Source organism: Mchenga conophoros, linkage group LG3, assembly GCF_057382185.1.
Source record: "Mchenga conophoros isolate Kocher_MC1m ecotype Shallow Benthic linkage group LG3, M_conophoros_male_GT1.1, whole genome shotgun sequence".
Classification (NCBI taxonomy): domain Eukaryota; kingdom Metazoa; phylum Chordata; class Actinopteri; order Cichliformes; family Cichlidae; genus Mchenga; species Mchenga conophoros.
In genome coordinates this window covers 50,909,166-50,930,152 of record NC_140528.1, presented here as the reverse complement: position 1 = coordinate 50,930,152, position 20,987 = coordinate 50,909,166, and the positions used below count along the sequence as shown (strand labels likewise).

The following is a 20,987-nucleotide window of genomic DNA, read 5'->3' as shown; positions in this document are numbered from 1 at the left end:
AACATTTGAAGCTTTTATATTCCAAGCAAAGTAAACAGTGTTTTAGAGACTATCTGTGATTAGTGTGTTCACACCTGCAGCTTCAACAAGGTTTCGTGTACTCACACGTCAGCATGCGAACTTTACTCTGACTAGATTTAGTCTGAGCAGTCAGACAACATATTTTTAAATGTTACAGCATCAACACACACAGAGCTTAGCCCCTCCCACCTGTCCTGCTTCAGGCGGAGTCCCACCTCCTTCCTGTAAGCAGCTCACCTGTGTGTCCCTGTTTAATGTCCAGGTGTGGAGCTTGTTGTTCGTGTCTCTGTGTGAAGAAACTGTAAGTTTTTTTTTGTCTCCTCCTTTAACAGTTTGACTGTTTGTTTCTGCTCTGTGATGTTTGAACCAGATGTTCAGCTCTTACTTCAGGACAAACTTTGATCACTCTTTTTTTAAGACACTGGTTATCAGTAACTCTACACTGAAACATTTGTTACTGTGAACAACAGTTTAAATGGATCTGTATGAAACTTCAGATCCATTAGACAAATTAGTTTGTTGCTGAGAAGTGGACGTTCAGGTTTTACTGAATTTGTACTGGTTTTACAAGATGAAGTAAAGAAGCAGAATGTTTCAGTAAAAACATGAACAACAGAAGAAAATTCAAGAGGGATGTGACTTACATCATGCATGATGTGCAGAAAAGTATTTGGCAACTTTTCCATGTCTTTGTGTCGCTGTCGAGTTCACTTTGTACTTTCTCTTTTTGGATGAATCAGTGGATTTGAGTCTGAGTTTTCTTGTTTAGCATTTTAAGCTTTTAATCAATGATAGTTGGACAAGGTGTGGTCTCTTGCCTTTCTCTCCATTTTGACGTCCCACGTCTTCAGATTTTTTGTAAAATGCTTTTACATTTCTTCCTTTTGAACAGTTTTCAAAGGCTCACTTGATGTTATTTGAGTCAGTTGAGTCCTTTATGTAAAGGTTAAGATCTATGTTGCATTCAATCACAATAGGAAATGCAATCAGAAGCACAAATAAACAAAAAATAAAAACTAATCAGTACTGATTATTAGTCTTTACACTGCATTCCAAATTATTATGCAAATGGTATTTTTCTCTGATTTTCCTAAATAGTGATTCAAATGACAGTCAACATAATTTTCGAATAGAATAGCCTCCCAGAGCTGCTGTTTGGATGTGAACTGCCTCCCACCTGTTTTGCTTGCTTGAATGCTCCAAAGGTTCTCAATAGGATTGAGGTTAGGGGAGAATGGGGGCCACACCATGAGTTTCTCTCCTTTTGTGCCGATAGCAGCCAATGATGCAGAGGTATTCCTTGCAGCTTGAGATGGTGCATCGTTTTGCATGAAGATGATTTTGTTGCGGACAGCACTGTTTTTCTTTTTGTACCATTGAAGAAAGTGGTCAGTCATACTTTGCAGAGGTCATTTTCACACTTTCAGGGACCCTAAAGGGGCCGATCAGCACTTTTCCCGTGATTCCGGCCCAAAGCATGACTCCACCATCTCCCTGCTGACGACGCAGCCTTGTTGGGACATCATGGCCGTCCACCAACCATCCACCACTGCATCCACCACTGCATCCATCTGGACCATCCAGGGTTGCACGGCACTCATCAGTGAAGAGGACTGTTTGAAAATTAGTCTTCATGTAGTTCTGGGCCCACTGCAACCATTTCTGCTTGTGAGCATTGGTTAGGGGTGGCCGAATAGAAGGTTTATGCACAACTGCAAGTCTCTGGAGGATCCTACAGCTTGACGTTTGCGGGGCTGCAGAGGCACCTGCAACTTAAAATATGTGTTTGCTGCTTTTTAATGGCCTTTTAGCAGCTGCTCTCTTAATCTGATGTATTTGCCCGGCAGAAACCTTCATCATTGTGATTTGATTTCAGTGATCCAAAGATCACCACCACCACAGTGTGTATGCGTGTGTGTGTGTGTGTGTGTGTGTGTGTGTGTGTGTGTGTGTGTGTGTGTGTGTGTGTGTGTGTGTGTGGCCACAGAATGTGTGTCTCTTTGTGTGCGTGACTTCCAACTGTTTCTAACACCACAATTCCATCCTTGAGTTTAATTGAAAAACAACTTATTTAATCTTTATGAAACTTAAATAAACACAATTTGTATAATAATTTGGGATCCGGTGTATGTATAAAAAACTCAGCGAAATGTTCAGGTGTGAAGATCTGAACCACTTTAACAAGGACTCCTATTTGTTGATGAAAAACAGAAGCACGTATTTAAAAACAGAAAGAACAGAGAAGAATAAAGTTGTAATAACCAAGTTAATGTTCACACTCAGACCCACATGTAGCGTGACACACTCAGGCATGAGGAAGTGTACAGTTAAAAACATTCCTCTGCTAACAGCTGATAATTTTGGCGTCACAGAAACTAATGGAGCTGAACTGACCTGACTGTATTTATAGATCACTGTAATATTTCATAACTTTAAGGTTTTTTAAAAAAACATTTCATTCTGATTGTAGCTCTGGATTTATTAAATTCTATAATTGTGATGTCTGCATGTGAATTATGTTCTATAACTAAAGGCTAAACTAATAATTTTGATGGTATCATTAAATCCTCTTGGACTATCTGTCTGTCAGCTCTCTGTTGGTGTAGCTGATGTGGAAATAGTTTTGTGATGGAAGATTTCTTTATTCTATGTAGTAATATGTATTTTACATTGGTAATAATAGTATCACTTTGTCACATAGTTATATGCATGTAGGATGTTATCTCAAGTGGGCCTTATGTTTATCACACCTTCACAGTGGGGTCATTGTATGTGGGTTACAGGCATATAGGCACCGCATAAGGGAGGTGCCGGTTGGTCGTAATTCTCCTTTGGGGGGAAGGGTTCGAGGATGAGCTGAACTGGGAGGTATAGAGCTACGTGATGTGCTGAGGAGTTTCCTTTGTCCATGAGTTTGGCCGGGTCATATGTAAGGCAGCGCCCATCTTTAGAGACCATTCTGGTTTGTGACCAGAGCCCTCTCTCCACATGCAGTGTGTATAATAAACTCTGCTTCAAAAAGACGCTTACCGGGTGTTTGCAGTTTATTTAAAATTTCCTCAACAGTTACCTTTTGTAGTTTGTGATCACAGTGATAAATGCGAGCAATGTAAAACAAATTGTAAAGAATTTGTTTGCTGTCGGTTCCAGATGTGTCCAAAATGTGATCACAGAGGTTCTCTGATGAGTTAGGAATGAGACTGTGTTGGCAGATCATCTCTAATCTTCTGTGCAATAAAAAATGATTTAACATCATCGTAGCCCAGATAGCTGACTCATCTGTTAAAGCTGTTCTTGTGTTTTTGGGTTCTTGATAAACAGCTTCCTTTCTGTTTTTAGTCATTCTATATCTATTATAGTGCTGGACCGAATCATTGAGTAATTTGATTACTGTGTGCCCATGTGTTAAATGATGTAAACGTGAGCATTTCACACACATTTGCAAGTAAAACAGAGCTACAATAAAAGTGTATTTAGGAGCAACCAATTAAAAAGTCTGACCACATTAAGGCTACACTATGGGGCGCCGTTTGTAAAGGGAAACGTGCTGAAATTAACATCAACATCTTTCCACATTTAGCTCAAAACCTTACAAAACATGTTTTTTCGAGTCATTTTTTACAACATTTAGTAAAATATTTGTAACTTTTTATGTTACATTTATATTTATGTTACTTACCACTGTACAGTGCATCACTTCAGTAGTTTAGAGGACCAAGGCACGGCAAGACCAACATCAGGAACATCAGCAACTAAAAGAAATGTTACATCTCTTGTGTTTTGTGAAAATGAGAAAAGACAAGAAAAAAACAAGTCACGCTAAACTTATACAATAGCATTAATAGTATTTCAGTTGATGTGCACATGAATGATTGGTGTTTCCTCTGCAGGTGAAGGTAGAAAGTGCGTGTGAGCTGACGTGGATGTGAATTCGGCAGCATGGATCCGTGTGAGGACAGAGAGGAGGGAGTCCCTCCCTCTAAAACCACTGTGTGTGGGGAAGATGACAGCCAGACCAAAGCTCAGAGGTGAGATGACCATCTCTAACTGTCCATGACTCTTCTCCATGTCACAGCTCAGCACTCACATCACTGCTTCATCATTATTCACAGGAACCAGCCTGAACCTCCACCCAGCTGTGTGTCCTTAAAGACTGACGACTCTAATGAACGTTTCATTAATTTTAAAGTCCAGCAGGCATCTGCTGCAGAGAGGTGAGCTGTTAGTAACATGAAGTCTTTGAGAGCTGATTTAACTGCTTGATGTTGTTGGATATATGTTGTTGGCAAACAAGGCTTTTATCTGAAATGACTTTTTTTTTCTTTTTTAATCTCATCAGGACTGGATTTTATATTCCTGACGGAAACTTGGCTTCGACCCAGTGAGTTTTCTTCCTTCTCGGAACTTCCCGGATCACTGGTAGAGATGGAGGGCTAGCTTTGGTGTTTAAAAACAAATTTCGCTGTCGGCAACTGCCACCTTTTTTCTACCCCAGCTTTGAGGTGCAGTTTTTGGAACTGAACTCCGCTCCCTCAGTCCTCTGAGCTGTGGTGTATCGTCCACCAAAATGCATTAAGGATTTTAATCTTGATGTTGCAGACTTACTAGGGAATCTTATGCTAGGATATGACCGTGTTTTAATTGTTGTTGAGTTTAACATCCATGTACGCTGTGAGACTAGACCACTAGTAAAGGACTTCCTTCCCCTTATGGACACTTTAATCTTACTCAGTGGGTGTGATCCAACTCACGAAATGCCACACACTTGTTCAGGTGCTGTCAAACAGTCTGGATGTTTGTATTACAGAAATCAAGGACTGTGGGATATCAGATCATTTCCCAGTGATGTTTAATATCGCAGTGTGTAATGTGGAGTTGAACAGTGAGGGACCTGTGCGTCAGTTACGTATGATAAAGTCATTGACCGCTGCTCACTATTCTCTGCTTTTACTATCTGTATGATGTATGATGCCAACTGTAAATATCAACACTTCGCTGAGTTCTTTTGGTTCCTCAGAGGCATCCGATGGAAGACAAAACACTGCTCAGTAGACCATTTAACCCTTTATTTCTCTTTCACATTACTTCTAGAATGGAGATGCGTCCTGCATGACACGTTGCCACGGATCTCAAAATGGTGCTGTGCCCCTAACAGTTTTATTCCAGACGCTCTCTCATTCTAGTCTAAACAACAGTGTCTCAGTAACCTTCCACTAGAGATGGTCCCCTCTTATCTACATTTTCCCACGCAAGTGTGAGCAAGAGTCTGCAGCTTTCTACTCTTGCAGCACACATGGTTTCATGCCTTTATTTTTCAGGGCTGTGTCCACTTAATACTGTACTTTATAACTTTATAACACTTATTATTAATAAAAAGCATAGTATTTTTGAGGCACTGCAAATTATTTAATCCCAACACAACTTTAGTTTGGAACTAGTGGTTGAAGAGCTAGCTAACTTTTTTTATTCAACATGTTCTGGCATGTTTGATTTTCTGTTGTTCTAGTCCAGCTGAACATAACATTCTTTTATCGAGACTTCAACACATTGTTGGTCTTAAAGGAGCCGTATTAAACAGGGTTTAAATTATAACTATCAGAGAGGTCCTTTTCTGTTGCTACTGAAGAATACTCCTCTTCCTCCGCCCCTATTTGTTGCGGTGTGCCACATGGGTCTGTTTTGGGCCCAACTCCCTTCTCCTTATACATCCTGCCTTTGGGATCTATTTTCAAGAAATACAACATTGCCTTTCACTGTTATATTGATGACATCCAAATTTACTTCCCCTTGATACTGGATGTCTCTGTCCCACTGCCACCTTTCCTTAACTGTCTACATGATGTTAAAGACTGAATTTTCTCACCCTAAACGAAAATAAGACCGAAGTTATTGTTTTATGAAGTCATGCCCCTTTGGATAAGTTAATGGATACTCTTGGGCCTCTTGCTTGTTATCACTCCCACACTGTAAGAAATCTCTGAGTGTTTTTAGATAGCTCTTTTAAATTAGAGAAGCAAGCGTCCACAGTTGTGAAAAACAGTTTTTTTGTCAGTTACATGAAATTGCCAAAGCGAAGCCTTATCTTCCTCCTAAAAATCTAAAAGAAAATTATTCATGCCTTCATCACCTCTAGACTGGACTGCTGCAATTCTCTCTGTTTAGGTATTCAACACTCCATCGCTTGCATTTAGTTCAAAATACTCATGCTGTATGTCTTCTAACAGGTTTAAGAATGTATGAAAGGTTTTCTCTGAAAAGGAGAAAAACGAACTAATCTGATTGTGAGAGCATGCTGCTCATAAACCCGTATTTAGCATTAATGGTGCAATCAAAGATGTGGTGGATCGGCATCCTGTACTTGGACTAATTCTTCATGATTTTTCCACAGAGTGGGCCAGAACAGCTCAGAGTTTCCCTGTGGTCAGTCTGCCCAGCAGCATGAAACACACCTGGACTCCATATTTATGGTCTGCACATGTTCAACAACTACTTTACTACTAAACAAAACATCTACATAATAATAATACTTATTATTATTATTATTATTGTTGTTGTTATTATTATTATTATTATTATTATTGATGCAAATACAATGAATGAAAGTATAATGTATTGTCGAGAATGACACCCAGACTCTTAAAACGTGAGGAGGGGGAGACAGAGGAACAGTCACTGACTAAGGAAAAATTGTTTTGGATCGTGTTGATTTTATACTAATGAGGAGAACCTTAGTTTTGTCGCTATTTATTTTGAATAAATCTGAAGACAACCAGGATTTTGTTTTCGATATATAGTCAGTGAGTGAGGAGGGAGGCAAGGTAGATTTGTTGTTAAGCCGGATGTCATTTGTGTGTCAGTGGAAATTGTTGTTGTATTTATGAAAGATAGTACATGGAGAAGAAATGAATGATAAAATACCTCCAGTACTCCAGCTTCCTCCCACCGTCCAAAGACATGCAGATTGTGATTATGCAAATGTACTATTTATAAGATTGGGGAAACCTGCAGTCAGCTGAGACTGAAGAAGTCACTTGGATGAGTGACGAAATGTTTCTCCCACAAAACGCTACGTCCAGATGAACAGAATCAACTTTTGGAGACTGGATGATGTTGTTAAGCAATGAAAAGAGTGACTTGGTGTTACCTTCATTAGAAGAGATAATATGACAATAGTAACTGGGCAAGTTTGAGCGATGCTGTCCTTATAATGTCGTTTATGATTTTTATACAAGTCCAGTTCTTTTGTAGAGCCTCTAAAGTTTGTGACAGTAATAGTCAAAGTTCAGGTGTAAACTCAGGGGGTAGAGAAAGAGGAGAAAACAGATCTTTTCTTTTTTCATGGAGTTCAGTGTTGTAGAGTGAAATCAGTTCTTCAATGGTGAATAAACTCTGAATGTCTATGAAAGAGTCAATGCTACTGGAGAGAGAATTATTAATAGAGAATTGTTAATAAAGAGAGTTTCATAGGTAAGCGGGGTTACACCAGAGCAGCAAATCAGGTTTCAAATGTTTCCTTTAGACTGAGTAGCAACACCAATATGCTGCTGAAATCCAAACTCTCAAGGTAAGATACAAAATCTCTGATGAGAGAGTTATTAATACTGCGATAGATGTGAGGCAGGCAGCAAAATCATTTGGGAACTGATTGTTAAGTTTAGGGAAATGGTAGACAGTTGAAATAATGCTAGGAGTAGGAACAGACATTTAACACACAGTAGATTCAAAAGAACTGACACAGGAGCAGAGACTAGTATGACTTTTCACCTCTCATGATAGATGAGCCAGTACTAGTCCCCGGCCAGTACTACAGGATTGAAAGATGTTAACAAACCCAGGAGGAGTGGATTAATTCAACTGAGACAAGTCATTGGGCATTGCTAAGTCTCAGTTGACCAGAGAAAGTCTAGCTTACAGTTGGTAAAGAGATCATAGAAGATATGTCCCTTGCTCTTAAGTGAGTGGGTGTTAGGTAGATGGAAGTTGAGAGTGATGGTATCATATTTAGCAGCAAAAAAAAAGAGGTGCATCATCCTACTGAGAACAACTGAACAGTCAATTAAGACGTGACACAAATGTATAAAGTTACCAATGAGAAAGTCCAGTCATCTGTTCACAGTCATCTCCATGCTGCTCTTTGTTCGACCAGTGGATTGTCCAACATGGATCTGATGTTTGGCTGCATGATTTCAGTCTGACTGGGTCATTCATAAAGTATTCTGTTCCAGCTGCTGGAGGACAATATCATCCTTTTTGTAAAGAATGAGCTGAAGAAGATCCAGAAGGTTCTGAGTCCAGATTACCCAGAATGCGTAGAGAATAAGATTGTGAATGAGGAGGTTTTGAAGGGTGAGGATGATGAGCAGCAGAGCAGCAGAGAAGCATTTGTGAAGATCACATTGCACTTCCTAAGGAAACTGAAGCAGGAGGAGCTGGCTGACCGTCTGCAGAGCAGTAAGACAATTTCTCTAGATATTTAAGCTGCTGGATGAATGGAACATTTAGTAATGTCTAATTAATGTTAACAAAAATATTACACATGCATATTTTAGGGGGCACAAATAGTCATATGCATTTCATTTCATTGTTTTCTGTTTTTTTTTTTTTATTGTTTTCAGAACATGTTGCAGCAATTTGTAAGTGTAAACTTAAAACGAAGTTGAAGAAGAAGTTCCAGTGTGTGTTTGAGGGGATCGCTAAAGAAGGAAACCCAACCCTTCTGAATCAGATCTACACAGAGCTCTACATCACAGAGGGAGGAACTGCAGAGGTCAATGATGAACATGAGGTCAGAAAGACTGAAACAGCATCCTGGAAACCAGATAGACCAGAAACAACAATCAGACAAGAAGACATCTTTAAAGCCCAACCTGGAAGAGATGAACCAATCAGAACAGTGCTGACAAAGGGAGTGGCTGGCATTGGGAAAACAGTCTTAACAAAGAAATACACCCTCGACTGGGCTGAAGACAAAGCCGACCAGGACATCCAGTTCATATTTCCATTCCCTTTCAGGGAAATGAATATACTAAAAGAGAAAAAGTTCAGCCTGGTGGAACTTGTTCATCACTTCTTTACTGAAACCAAAGAAGCAGGAATCTGCAGCTTTGAAGACTTCCAGGTTGTGTTCATTTTTGATGGTCTAGATGAGTGTCAACTTCCTCTGGACTTCCACAAAACTGAAATCCTAACTGACCCTAGAAAGTCCACCTCAGTGGATGTGCTACTGACCAACCTCATCAGGGGGAAACTGCTTCCCTCTGCTCACCTCTGGATAACCACACGGCCTGCAGCAGCCAGTCAGATCCCTCCTGACTGTGTTGACATGGTGACAGAGGTCAGAGGGTTCACTGACCCACAGAAGGAGGAGTACTTCATGAAGAGATTCAGAGATAAGGAGCAGGCCAGCAGGATCATCTCCCACATCAAGACTTCACGAAGCCTCCACATCATGTGCCACATCCCAGTCTTCTGCTGGATCACAGCTACAGTTCTGGAGGATGTGCTGAAAACCAGAGAGGGAGGACAGCTACCCAAGACCCTGACTGAGATGTACATCCACTTCCTGGTGGTTCAGGCCAAAGTGACGAAGGTCAAGTATGATGGAGGAGCTGAGACAGATCCACACTGGAGTCCAGAGAGCAGGAAGATGATTAAGTCTCTGGGAAAACTGTCTTTTGATCAGCTGCAGAAAGGAAACCTGATCTTCTATGAATCAGACCTGACAGAGTGTGACATCGATATCAGAGCAGCCTCAGTGTACTCAGGAGTGTTCACACAGATCTTTAAAGAGAAGAGAGGACTGTACCAGGACAAGGTGTTCTGCTTCATCCATCTGAGTGTTCAGGAGTTTCTGGCTGCTCTTCATGTCCATCTGACCTTCATCAACTCTGGAGTCAATCTGCTGGAAAAACAACAACCAACCTCCCAGAAGTCTTTCTTTTTTAAAAAGAAAAGTAGTATAAAGTATCTCCACCAGAGTGCTGTGAACAAGGCCTTACAGAGCCCAAATGGACACCTGGACTTGTTCCTCCGTTTCCTTCTGGGTCTTTCATTGCAGACCAATCAGGCTCTCCTACGAGGTCTGCTGACACAGACAGGAAGTATCTCACAGACCAGTCACGAAACAGTCGAGTACATCAAGAAGAAGCTCAGTGAGAATCTGTCTGCAGAGAAAAGCATCAATCTGTTCCACTGTCTGAATGAACTGAACGATTATTCGCTAGTGAAGGAGATCCAACAGTTCCTGAGTTCAGGAAGTCTCTCCACAGATAAACTGTCTCCTGCTCAGTGGTCAGCTATGGTCTTCATCTTACTGTCATCAGAAAAAGATCTGGATGTGTTTGACCTGAAGAAATACTCTGTTTCAGAGGAGGCTTTTCTGAGGCTGCTGCCAGTGGTCAAAACTTCCAACAAAGCTCTGTAAGTGAATATATACTCATCACTATATTTAAAAATGGTTGATTTCACAAATGATTGAAAATAGAACAGTCATATATTAAATGATTTCCTGTTTGCTTCCCTCATAGATCAGGTCAACCGATATCTCTAAATTACTTTTTTAAAATTGAAAGAAACTCCTAGGTTTTTTTGTAGTTCTGTGATTTTGTAATAATCCAAAGTTTTCAAGACTGTATGCATTTCTGTTAATGTATAATGTAAAATTACGTTTTATTCTGACACAGTATTGTTAGATTATATCTTAACATTGAGATAGCACAAATTTTTACGACAACCCACATTTAGCACCCCCCCCCCCCCCCCCCAAAAAAAACCCCCAAAAACAAAACAAAAGAAAGATGAACATGGGACCCTTTTCTGAATTACAATTAATCCAATTTCTGCCCCACCGTCCTACCTAAAAATATAAACAACATTTCCAAAATGTACAGAAGCCAGTTACAATGCAAGTGGATGATTTATTTTGTTTTTTTGTTGGTTTGTTTAAATTGTGTGTGTTTGTGTGTGTGTAAGAGAGAGAGAGAGAGAGATTTTTACTTTTTGAACATAGACATAAGATAATTGTTGTTGAGTCCTTAGCGGTCAGGGAGCATTGAACTGTTTGATGCCTCAAAGAAGAAAAGAAATTAAGAAAAAATTACAAAAATAATTTTGACATTGTTGATCAAGACTGCTTAAAAAATTGCTAAATCTAATAATACTTCAGTGTACTGTCATTGCACTACAACAGTGTTTTCAGTTTATCTTTTATTTTTCAGACTGAGTGGCTGTAACCTCTCAAAGAAAAGCTGTGAAGCTCTTTCCTCAATTCTCAACTCCCAGTCCTCTAGTCTGAAAGAGTTGGACCTAAGTAACAACGACCTGCAGGATTCAAGAGTGAAGTTTCCATACTCTAAACTGACAACTCTCCGGTCAGATCAATATATATTCTGTTTTCTTATCAGTTAACCCTCCTATTCTCCTCAAATATTACTATCACGTTTTACCATGGGGGTTATTTACCTCTACAAAATGGTTTACATACAATTGTTGACCAATTGTTTGCGTCAGGCACTTTGTTTATTTATTGAATACATTAGTATTCTCTTGATAATAAAATTCTAGTGCCACCATCAAGCCATGAAGTCAAACTTTTAATTTAGAATAAATGTATCTTGAAAAGTTTGAATTGAGAACTTTTCAAAATTACTGCCAACATTAATAACCACAAGTAGATGAACCCTGTTGGTCTTTGGTGATGACATGACCTTTTCTCTAGCACCACCATCAGGTCAAATGTTTAATTCTAGATCTGTTTCTTTCTCGTGGTGTTTACATCCATGCCCTTTAGAATGAATCTTGTTAATTTTTGCTCTAGCACCATGACATCACTTTCAATCACCCCTCCTCTTTTCTTATACAGGCCTGGGACTGGCAATGGTAGAGTTGAAGGTTTTTTTTTATTAATTTGTTATGTTTTGTTTGTTTTTGCTGTTTGTTTGGAGGGGGTGGTACATATTTCATGTGAAATTCAACCATTTGTGAAACAGAAAATAATATGAACATAGTCAGAACATGGAACAGTTCTTGTCCAACAGCCAAATTTTTTCTCTGCACTACTGTACACAGGATGTGAAGAGAGTGTGTGCATGCTCCTTGCAGACATATTTCTTGCATTGTGCCCAGGTCATGCTAGTCTTAGAATCATTCCTGGTGGGACAGCCCTGGCACCTGCCATGTTTCCTGCCCGTGGTTTGTAGTATTCAAAAGTAGAATGGGAGGGAGAGCCTTCAGTTTTGAATCCCCTCTTCTATGGAACCAGCTTCTATTTTGGATTTGGGAGACAGACACTATCTCTACTTTTGAAATTAGGCTTCAAACTTTCCTTTTTGCTAAATCATATAGTTAGGGCTAGATCAGGTGGCCCTGAATTTTTTATCTTGTCTTTCTTATCTCAGGGGGGTCATATGATTGTTGGGTTTTTCTCTGTATGTATTATTGTAGGGTCTACCTTACAACATAAAGCACCTTGAGGTGACTGTGACTTATATCAGTGTTCTTTGTGTTCTTGTGTATAAATCTGCAGACTGAGTCACTGTAACCTTGCAGAGACAGCCTGTGAAGCTCTGTCCTCAGTTCTTAGCATGCGGTTCTCTAGTTTGAGAGAGCTGGACCTGAGTAACAACAACGTGAAGGATTTGGGATTGAAGCTTCTGTCTGATGGTCTGGAGAGTCTATACTGCAAACTTGAAACTCTCAGGTCAGATCAAGATGTGCTCTGCTCTTTTTTTTCTTTTGCATTTTGTTTGTATAACTTAATAAAAATAACAAGATTTTTTGCCCTAGTTTTATAATCGTGAAAATTTTAATTTAGTTTTATTTACACAGTCCCAAACAATATTTAATCCTTAAATGATTCTGGATGCATTTTGTTCCATTTAATGTTTTTTTGTTTGTTTAATTTATTATGCTATTTTACCTGTGCTCAGTGAATATAGCTCACATTTCCTTCCACTGCCCAACTCGGTTGACATTGGTAGCGCCCCATATACGTTATGGACTATGTGAGGAGAGCCCTGCTTTTCCCGCCTCAGTTACCTGAATCTTTTTACTGAAGCATTTACTGAACCTTATCAGTCAGTCTTATCTAATCTGACACAGGACTCATGGGCTGTTTGTCCTCACTCGCACCAACATCACCTACATGTTAAAGCAGATGGTTAAACCTCCCTGAGCAAGATTTTGTTGGCGGTCTCTTCCTAGTTGTAAAACGTTTTTCCTCCTTCCTGTGACCAATTGCTGCTGACAGGGGACCATCTGAGAGTTGTGGTTCTTTCTCTTATATTGTAGTGTTATCTCTGCTATAAAAAGTTAAGACATTTTTATAAATGTAGGTAAATTAAATTGAGGGGATGGAGCTCACTTTCTCTGGGAAGAAAATAAAACACTTCTTTTTTGGTATGTACCTGCAGTCTGTCAGGCTGTTTGATCACAGTGGACGGATGTGCTTCTCTGGAATCTGCCCTGAGTTCTTCCCACTCCCACTTGAGAAAGTTGGACCTGAGCTACAATCATCCAGGTGACTTGGGAATGAAGCTGTTGGTGCCTGAACAGAAGAATCCATCCTGGAAACTGGAAACTCTCAGGTATGGAGAAAAGGTCTGGTACTGGAGGAAGACATTAAAACCATTGTTTTTCTTGTGGCATTACTGTAAAGTGTAGAAGTAAATTTAAATCTAATTTGATATACAAAGAGGTGTTTACAAAGGTTATAAAGCTAGTTATGTAGCTATTTGGTGGTTACGTGTTTTGATATTTACATTTTTACATGTTTGAATGTTTAGACATACATGTTCAAACCAGTAATAAGTATGTGTTATATCTACCTGGTTGTTTTCCCTGTTTTGATCTGAGTATAAGATTTCCTGGCTTCTGAGAGGCCAGTGAAGCATTCATGAGGGCGGCACACAGGAAGTGTGGGTTGTTGTTGCGGTGTGCTGAGAGTAAAGTGGCTGCTAAAAAGTTATCCGTCTCCATCTTGCTGTTCCTAATTATTCAGAGAGATTCCAAACCATCTAGTGAACCCTCACGTTACATTACCAATAAGTTTGATGTGTCACATGACCCTCTTCCTATTGAAAAAACAAAAGTTGCATCCAAGATGGCCGACTTCTAAATGGCCACCATGGTCACCACCCACTTGAGAAGTTTGCCCCCTCACAGATAATAATGTACCACAAACAGGACTTTAATATCACCAACCATTCCCATGTTAATACGGTGTATCCATATAAATGGCCCACCCTGTACAATTCACGACTACGTTAAGTCATTCACTAGTGTCTTTGCAGTTGTTTTGGGATCTTTGGACATATCTATAACTATATGTCTTCCCACAGTCTTTACATTTTTCACTTTGTTCCCCTGCCTGGCTTGTTCCATATAATAATAATAATAATAATAATACTAATAATAATAATAATAATGGATTAGATTTATATAGCACTTTTCAAGGCACCCAAAGCGCTTTACAATGCCACTATTCATTCACTCACTGGTGGAGGCTCTCTTTAAATATGCCCCGTATGCTCTCTTTAAATTTCTTAATACTTATGCTTGGGACTTGGAAACACTGGTGATTGTGTATATGGACCTTCTGCTTGGTGAGAATCAACAACTCTCTTTGTTTTGTTTTGTTTTGTTTTGTTTTGTTTGGGGGAGGGGAGTGGCATTTGAAAGATACTGGTTCACAGATAGCCACATATTTCTGAAAATGTTGGACTGTTCCTTTATCACTGTCTAGCAGTATCAGTGTATGATGATGTAATGTCCTCGTGTGCATGCTGAAAGAGACTGTGCTGGTCTGATCCCCCTCCTCCTTTCAGGGTGGAGCCTGCTGGTGTCCGATGGTTGAGACCAGGTCTGAGGAAGTGTAAGTGCGTTTTTAATGTGATTCATGAAAACAAAGCAGCACACATTCAACCATCTTCAAACTGTCACATCACTCATTCACCTCTCTGATGTCAGAAGTCATCATAGTGTCAATCAATCAACAGATGATAACAATAACTGCAACTGGATTGTGTTTGTTCTCTCCATCAGATTCCTGTCAACTCACAATAGATACAAACACAGTACACACAAACCTCAAACTGTCTGACAACAAAAGAAAGGTGACACATGTGGAGGAGGTTCATTTATATCCTGATCATCCAGACAGATTTGATGTTCATCCTCAGCTGCTGTGTAGAAATGGCCTGACTGGCCGCTGTTACTGGGAGGTTGAGTGGAAAGGAGATGTTGACATATCAGTGACTTATAGAAAAATCCGAAGGAAAAGTGGCAGTGATAACTGTTCATTTGGGTGGAATGATCAATCCTGGAGTCTCAGCTGCTCCGATGATGGTTACTCTGTCTGTCACAATAACAGAGAAACATCCATATCATCCTCCTCCTTCTCCTCCTCCTCAGTCTCTAACAGAGTAGCAGTGTATGTGGACTGTCCTGCTGGCACTCTGTCCTTCTACAGAGTCTCCTCAGACACCCTGATCCACCTCCATACCTTCAACACCACATTCACAGAACCTCTTTGTCCTGGATTTAGAGTGTGGTTTCCTGGTTCCTCAGTGTTTGTTTGCAGAGAATAATCTAAAGAGTGTACTCGTGCCAGATAGTCTGTACATGTCTGTCTGTTTCACTCAGAAACACGTTTTCAGATTCATGGATAAAGATGGAAGCTTTGATTATTCCAGGATCCACATGTTTTTCTGTTGTTTTTCTTTTTCCACTCAAAGCTTCACACTGAATATCAGTATGTTGTGTTTCTCTGAAGCTCAGTTCACAACCAGCTCCTCTGCATTTTCAACAAACATGAACTCATTAAAAATAATCTGCTGTGATATCAAAAATGAATTCAGTTTAAGGTAGAATGTTATTTTATATTTCTTAGATATTAAATATGAAATGGTAACTCACGTGAGCCACCTTAAAATCACTATAGTCTGTGATAGGAACTGATGTCATTAGCAAACAGGATGTTAGCCAGTGAATTTGAGGAGACGGGCTGTGCTCAGCTAGTTAAATCCAGCAACATCCACTTACATCTTATGCCTTTTGTGGCTGCCGTCATCAGCGGTTATGCAGTTTTAAGGTAATTTCATGGTTTTAAGTTATAATAAATACATTAAGAATACTTTATTTTTAATAAATCAGATTGTAATGTACAGTGGTCCTTCGTTTATTGTGGGTGTTATGTTCTAAAAATAATCCGCAATAGTTGAAGTCTGCAAAGTAGCCAACTTTATTTTTTACAATTATTATAGATGTTTTAAGGCTGTAAAACCCGTCACTACACACTTTATTCACTTTTCTCACACAGGCATGAACATTTTCACTTTTCTCTCTTGTTTAGACACTCTCAAAGTTCAAACCTTTGTAGAAAAATAAGTCCAGTATTATAAAATAAAACCAAAAATAAAACCCTCTTTTCTGGTCCAGAACATGGGAATAGAGCACCTGCGAGAGAATTCAACACCAATTAATCATTAATAAATCATTGAATCAGAAGTTCAAGATTTTGTGCGATAGCTATCTTCCTCTGCCTTTTGGGTGCTACCGCAGGTGCCTTTGATGGTGCAAAACATGTTGGGGAGAAAAGTACAGAAATTTAGACTTACACTGCAAGCTATCAATGTAGCGATTCTGTACTGTACAGGAGAGACAGGAGGAGATTGACAATGGTCTACAGCTGATCAGGACACAGAACACAATGCGTTGTAAAAAACAAACAAACATTTTACGCTAGGTGACAAATCGTCAACATATTATGTTTTCGGGCACCCAACACGTTCCTACATGATGACATTGGAAACTGAGGACATATGAGAACCGTTTGGAGTCAATCTACACATGCGTCAGGATGTTACGCCTCAGGAGTGAGAATGGGCTCAAAATTGCACACAAAAAAATCCACAAAACAGCAAGGCTGCAGAAGTTGAACCACGTTATAGCAAGGGACCACTGTATACATTGTTGGGTTTATATTTAAAGGATGTTTCCAGGGTGAAACCAATGTTCAGTCTGTTGTTTGGGGTTGACAATATTTTCAGTTACACGCCACTCTCGGTATATTTTAGGAGGATATGCTGACTTGTAATAAAAAGTAGTTAATATATTTTCATCGTTTTATCTGTACATGGTGAATATATAAAAGTGATTATGCCTTGTACTCTATGGTGCAGTTTCACCTTCCCCTGTGTCATTAAACCTGTGAACAGATGGAATTGTGTCATCAGAGTCTTAATGTAAGGAAGGAGTTTAGCTGACTGCCAAATCATAGCAGAGCCAGTAGAGAATCCAAATGTTTGATTTCTCTTTCTTGTGATTTTTTTTTTTTTTACCAACCTCTCCAAGTATGCTCATTGGTTCTGAAATAGGAAAAGACAGAAGCTCTTAAAATGAGAGCAAATGCAGATTTGCATGGTTTTTTCTTTTATTTTCTCTCTAACCCCTTAAAACAGAATGCCTTATTAAGTCATGGAGCATCTACACTAAAATCTCCTAGAACTGTTCATTGATGGTGATTTGTGGCCCTCTGCGGATGAGAAGATGAACTGCATGATGTCAGTTTAAAGGCAAGTCTACCACACATCTGTTTGACCGTCACCAGTTAATCTGTGACACGAGTTAATCTGCCGGCATTGTGGCTCATCTGGAAAAGCAGGTGTATCGATAGACATGATAGGTTTATATAAACATGCGGTTTTAAGCTCTAATGTCTCAAATGAAAGCTAGTTCAGATAATGTTTCAAAAGACCTACCCAGTGTTACAAAGTGGACTGGCTTCCACAGTGAATACTGCTGTGTGCAGACAGGGGACAGGTGTGCAGCTCACACCAGAATACAGTTTGTGGGGTTCATCTTGACTTGTGCAGGCATGTTTGTTTGTTTGTTTGTTTGTTTAAAAATGTTTATGCACCATCTTTCTCTCCAGCAGGTGGCAGTGACATCTTCTTTATAAATGTAATACTTCAGTTGAGGCTTTTAAAGCTGATTGACAACTTATTGTATATATAAAAAAAGATGACACCTTTCCCCCCTGCAGATATAGATCTCACGTGGCACTCATCTGTACTACTTTCAGCCATTTTAGTCTTTTTTTTTGTTTCTAGAAAATATTCAGGGATTTTAAGAGACAAGGACAAAGAAAGAAAAACGATATAAATAAAAACATCAATTAGAAAGAAGCTCCAGCCTTTGATTTTTTTTAAAGTGAGAGGGGTAACAGACTTCAGAGGTGACCATGACATTGTCATGGGAACTGTCTTTTTTCCCCACCACATTTGCACAGGTTACTCAGAGACAGCCACCTGCTGGTTGTTGGAATTTGCCCCAGGATTCTGCAAACAGTGTAATAGTAAAACAATAAAGGAGGGGTCATATATGGTGCATATAAGGATCCGAGCCCAGAGCGTACCTTGAGAGATGGTTTTTGGCACAAACCTGAGATTTGTAATAGGGTGGTGGGAAAGTTCCTGATTTAAATCCTGGCTGAGGCCTTTCTGTGTGGAGTTACGATGTTTCTTCCATGTTAATCAGTCCAAAGACATGCATGTTAGGTGTATGTGAGGCAAATTAATACTTGAAGTGTGTAGAATAAAGTGCTGAATACATTTTTAAGATAATAAGATTATAAAAGCAAATGAGTTGCCATTTCACTGAGTGTGGTTAATGCATACCACAGATTTAAGGTTTCTTACCACTGCTTTGAATACACAGACTAGTTTGTAACAGTTTTAATATTTTTTTTGCTCCGTTAATTCATATTTAATTAAACCTGATCATTATAGATGAGGAGAATCTTTTAATACAGCAGTGAGAACAGTGTTTATAAGTTGTGCTTTCAGTGAAATGTATTCAAATGATTAAGACTGTTATGTTTTCATGTCTAAGTTAAACACAATGTTGTGTGATAGTAGATGTTTTTCTGCTCCCTGCTCTGAAGCATTAACTAAAATTTCATCTGTGGTGGAATTTTCTGTTAATAAAGTCTGCAACACAATCAGCTGTGGCCAGGCTACTGAAATTACTGCATGCAGGAGAGCAAACACAGACATCAAACAGTTATACAATCAGGAGAGCTCTAAAACAGAAGTGGAGCTTCCACTCCTTTATGCATTCCAAAGAAGAGGGAAGGAAGTCATAAACTGATCATAACACACGTCACGCGGCTCGCTATGAAACCTAATGGAACAATGGGTATGCTGTTTCATGCCTTTGGCGTTATCAGCAGCTGCAGAGGGAGTTGTTTTCTTCAACTACTGAGGCTTAAATAAGTTCATCTAGTTTTAGAAACTTCCACTGAACAGTCTATTACAGTGTTTCAGTGTTTCATTTGCATAAGTATTTAACACCTTAAACAAGAAAAATGGAAATTTTCCATTACAGATCACTGGTTTAGTAATGAGATGAAGCTGAAACCATGACTCTCCTCCACAGAGTCCAGACCACATTCACTCAGCCGCTCTATGCTGGACTTTTTCTTGGGTTGTATAATGGAGACACTGCAGAGTTGATTAAAGTCAAATAGAGAAGACAGGTTCATGTTGATCCCTGACCATTATATGTACTTGTGTAGTTTCTAAATGAGGCTTTACATTTTAGAAGCTGAGAAGTTCAGTGGTCCATTGATGTGTGAAAATAATATTGCACTGATTCAAACTGTACTTACATTTATATACCTTACATCAATATGTAAGGTATATAAATTGTGTGTGTGTGTGTGTGTGTGTGTGTGAATGGGTGAATGACTGAATGTAGTGTAAAGCGCTTTGGGGTCCTATGGACTAGAAAAGCGCTATACAAATTTACCATTTAATATAAATCTGAATTTGTTCTTATGGCTGATAATCATGTGAGTTTAAATGATACTACTCTTCATATTCAGCATGTTTGAAATCTGTCATCAGTCTGGTTAGTGGTTTTATTCTGTAGTTGCTGTAGTGGGTTGTCAAATGCAACAATATATTGGAGCTGCAGTGATTCATCAGTTAGTCAATGATTAGAGAATTGAGTGTTTTAAACGTTTCACCTGCAGCTGATCATAAAGAGGAGAGCACCAAATGTCCAAACATGAGGAGTGAGCTGAAGGTGTCTGCCACTGAAACCAAATAATTAAAAACAAAAAAAAACAATAAAAAACCACTTTAAATGAGGCTGTGGTCAGAGTTTTAGTTAAGCACTTAGTAGTACTTCCTAAATACACGGGGAAACCCACTGATGTTGATGAATGTCCTCACAAAGACGGCCAAATGCCGTGTACACAGAGCTGCTTTGAGGTAAACTCTGGTTTACCAAAGTAAAAGAATGGCTCATACGACCTCAATGAAGTCGTCACTTGAAATTTACAGGTGAGCTGAATGCTGACAAGCACACATCGTTCTCTTCCTTCCTTCCTTGGTCATTTTAATGTTTGTTTACTGCAAACGCTCATATTCAACAAGAGGAAAAGAAACTGGCTAGAAGGGGGACAAGGAGAGGAGGGAGAGAAGGAAAGGAGGAAGGAAAAGATGGGGGAGGAGGGATGGAGGAAGGTAGGAAGGGAAAAGATGGGAGAGGAGGAAGAAAGGAAGGAAAAGATGAAAGAAGAGAGTAAAAGGAAAAATATGAGAAAGGAAGGAGAAGAGACTGATAGATGGAAGTGAACGTAAAGCCACGTTGAACTTGGAAATGTAGCGAGCTCTAACGTCAGCTTGAGGTTTTTCGGACCAACTTCACTGGTACGAGACTGAATCTGATCTCCGTGGAGGAATGTAGAAACTGCGCTTCATTAAAGCAGCGGAAACCCAGACTTTAATGAGTCGAGTTTATTTTAGCAGCGTCTTGGAGTAGACTCTACTACACTCAGAATCCGTTTAAAGGAAGCTTATTTATTCTCAACCAGGATGAGACGAACTCTGACTTTGAATCTCTGTCTTCCCACACATCTCCTGTCTGAGCCTCGCACCGAGCTTTCTGCTTCAGTATGTGGG

The 20,987-nt window shown here is 39.4% G+C and overlaps 1 protein-coding gene across 1 annotated transcript; it reads left to right on the top strand.

Moving 5' to 3' along the window:
- The first annotated feature begins 287 nt into the window (after window positions 1–287).
- Window positions 288–19,005, top strand: LOC146579278 (NLR family CARD domain-containing protein 3-like). Its single transcript, XM_085263104.1, has 12 exons — window positions 288–322; window positions 3,912–4,049; window positions 4,134–4,235; window positions 4,361–4,402; window positions 6,410–6,488; window positions 8,247–8,472; window positions 8,637–10,440; window positions 11,238–11,390; window positions 12,545–12,718; window positions 13,431–13,604; window positions 14,844–14,890; window positions 15,061–19,005. Exons 2-12 carry the CDS (start codon window positions 3,961–3,963, stop codon window positions 15,603–15,605), a joined length of 3,435 nt encoding a protein of 1,144 aa, XP_085119230.1. The 5' UTR covers window positions 288–322; window positions 3,912–3,960; the 3' UTR covers window positions 15,606–19,005.
- Window positions 19,006–20,987: the final 1,982 nt, after the last annotated feature.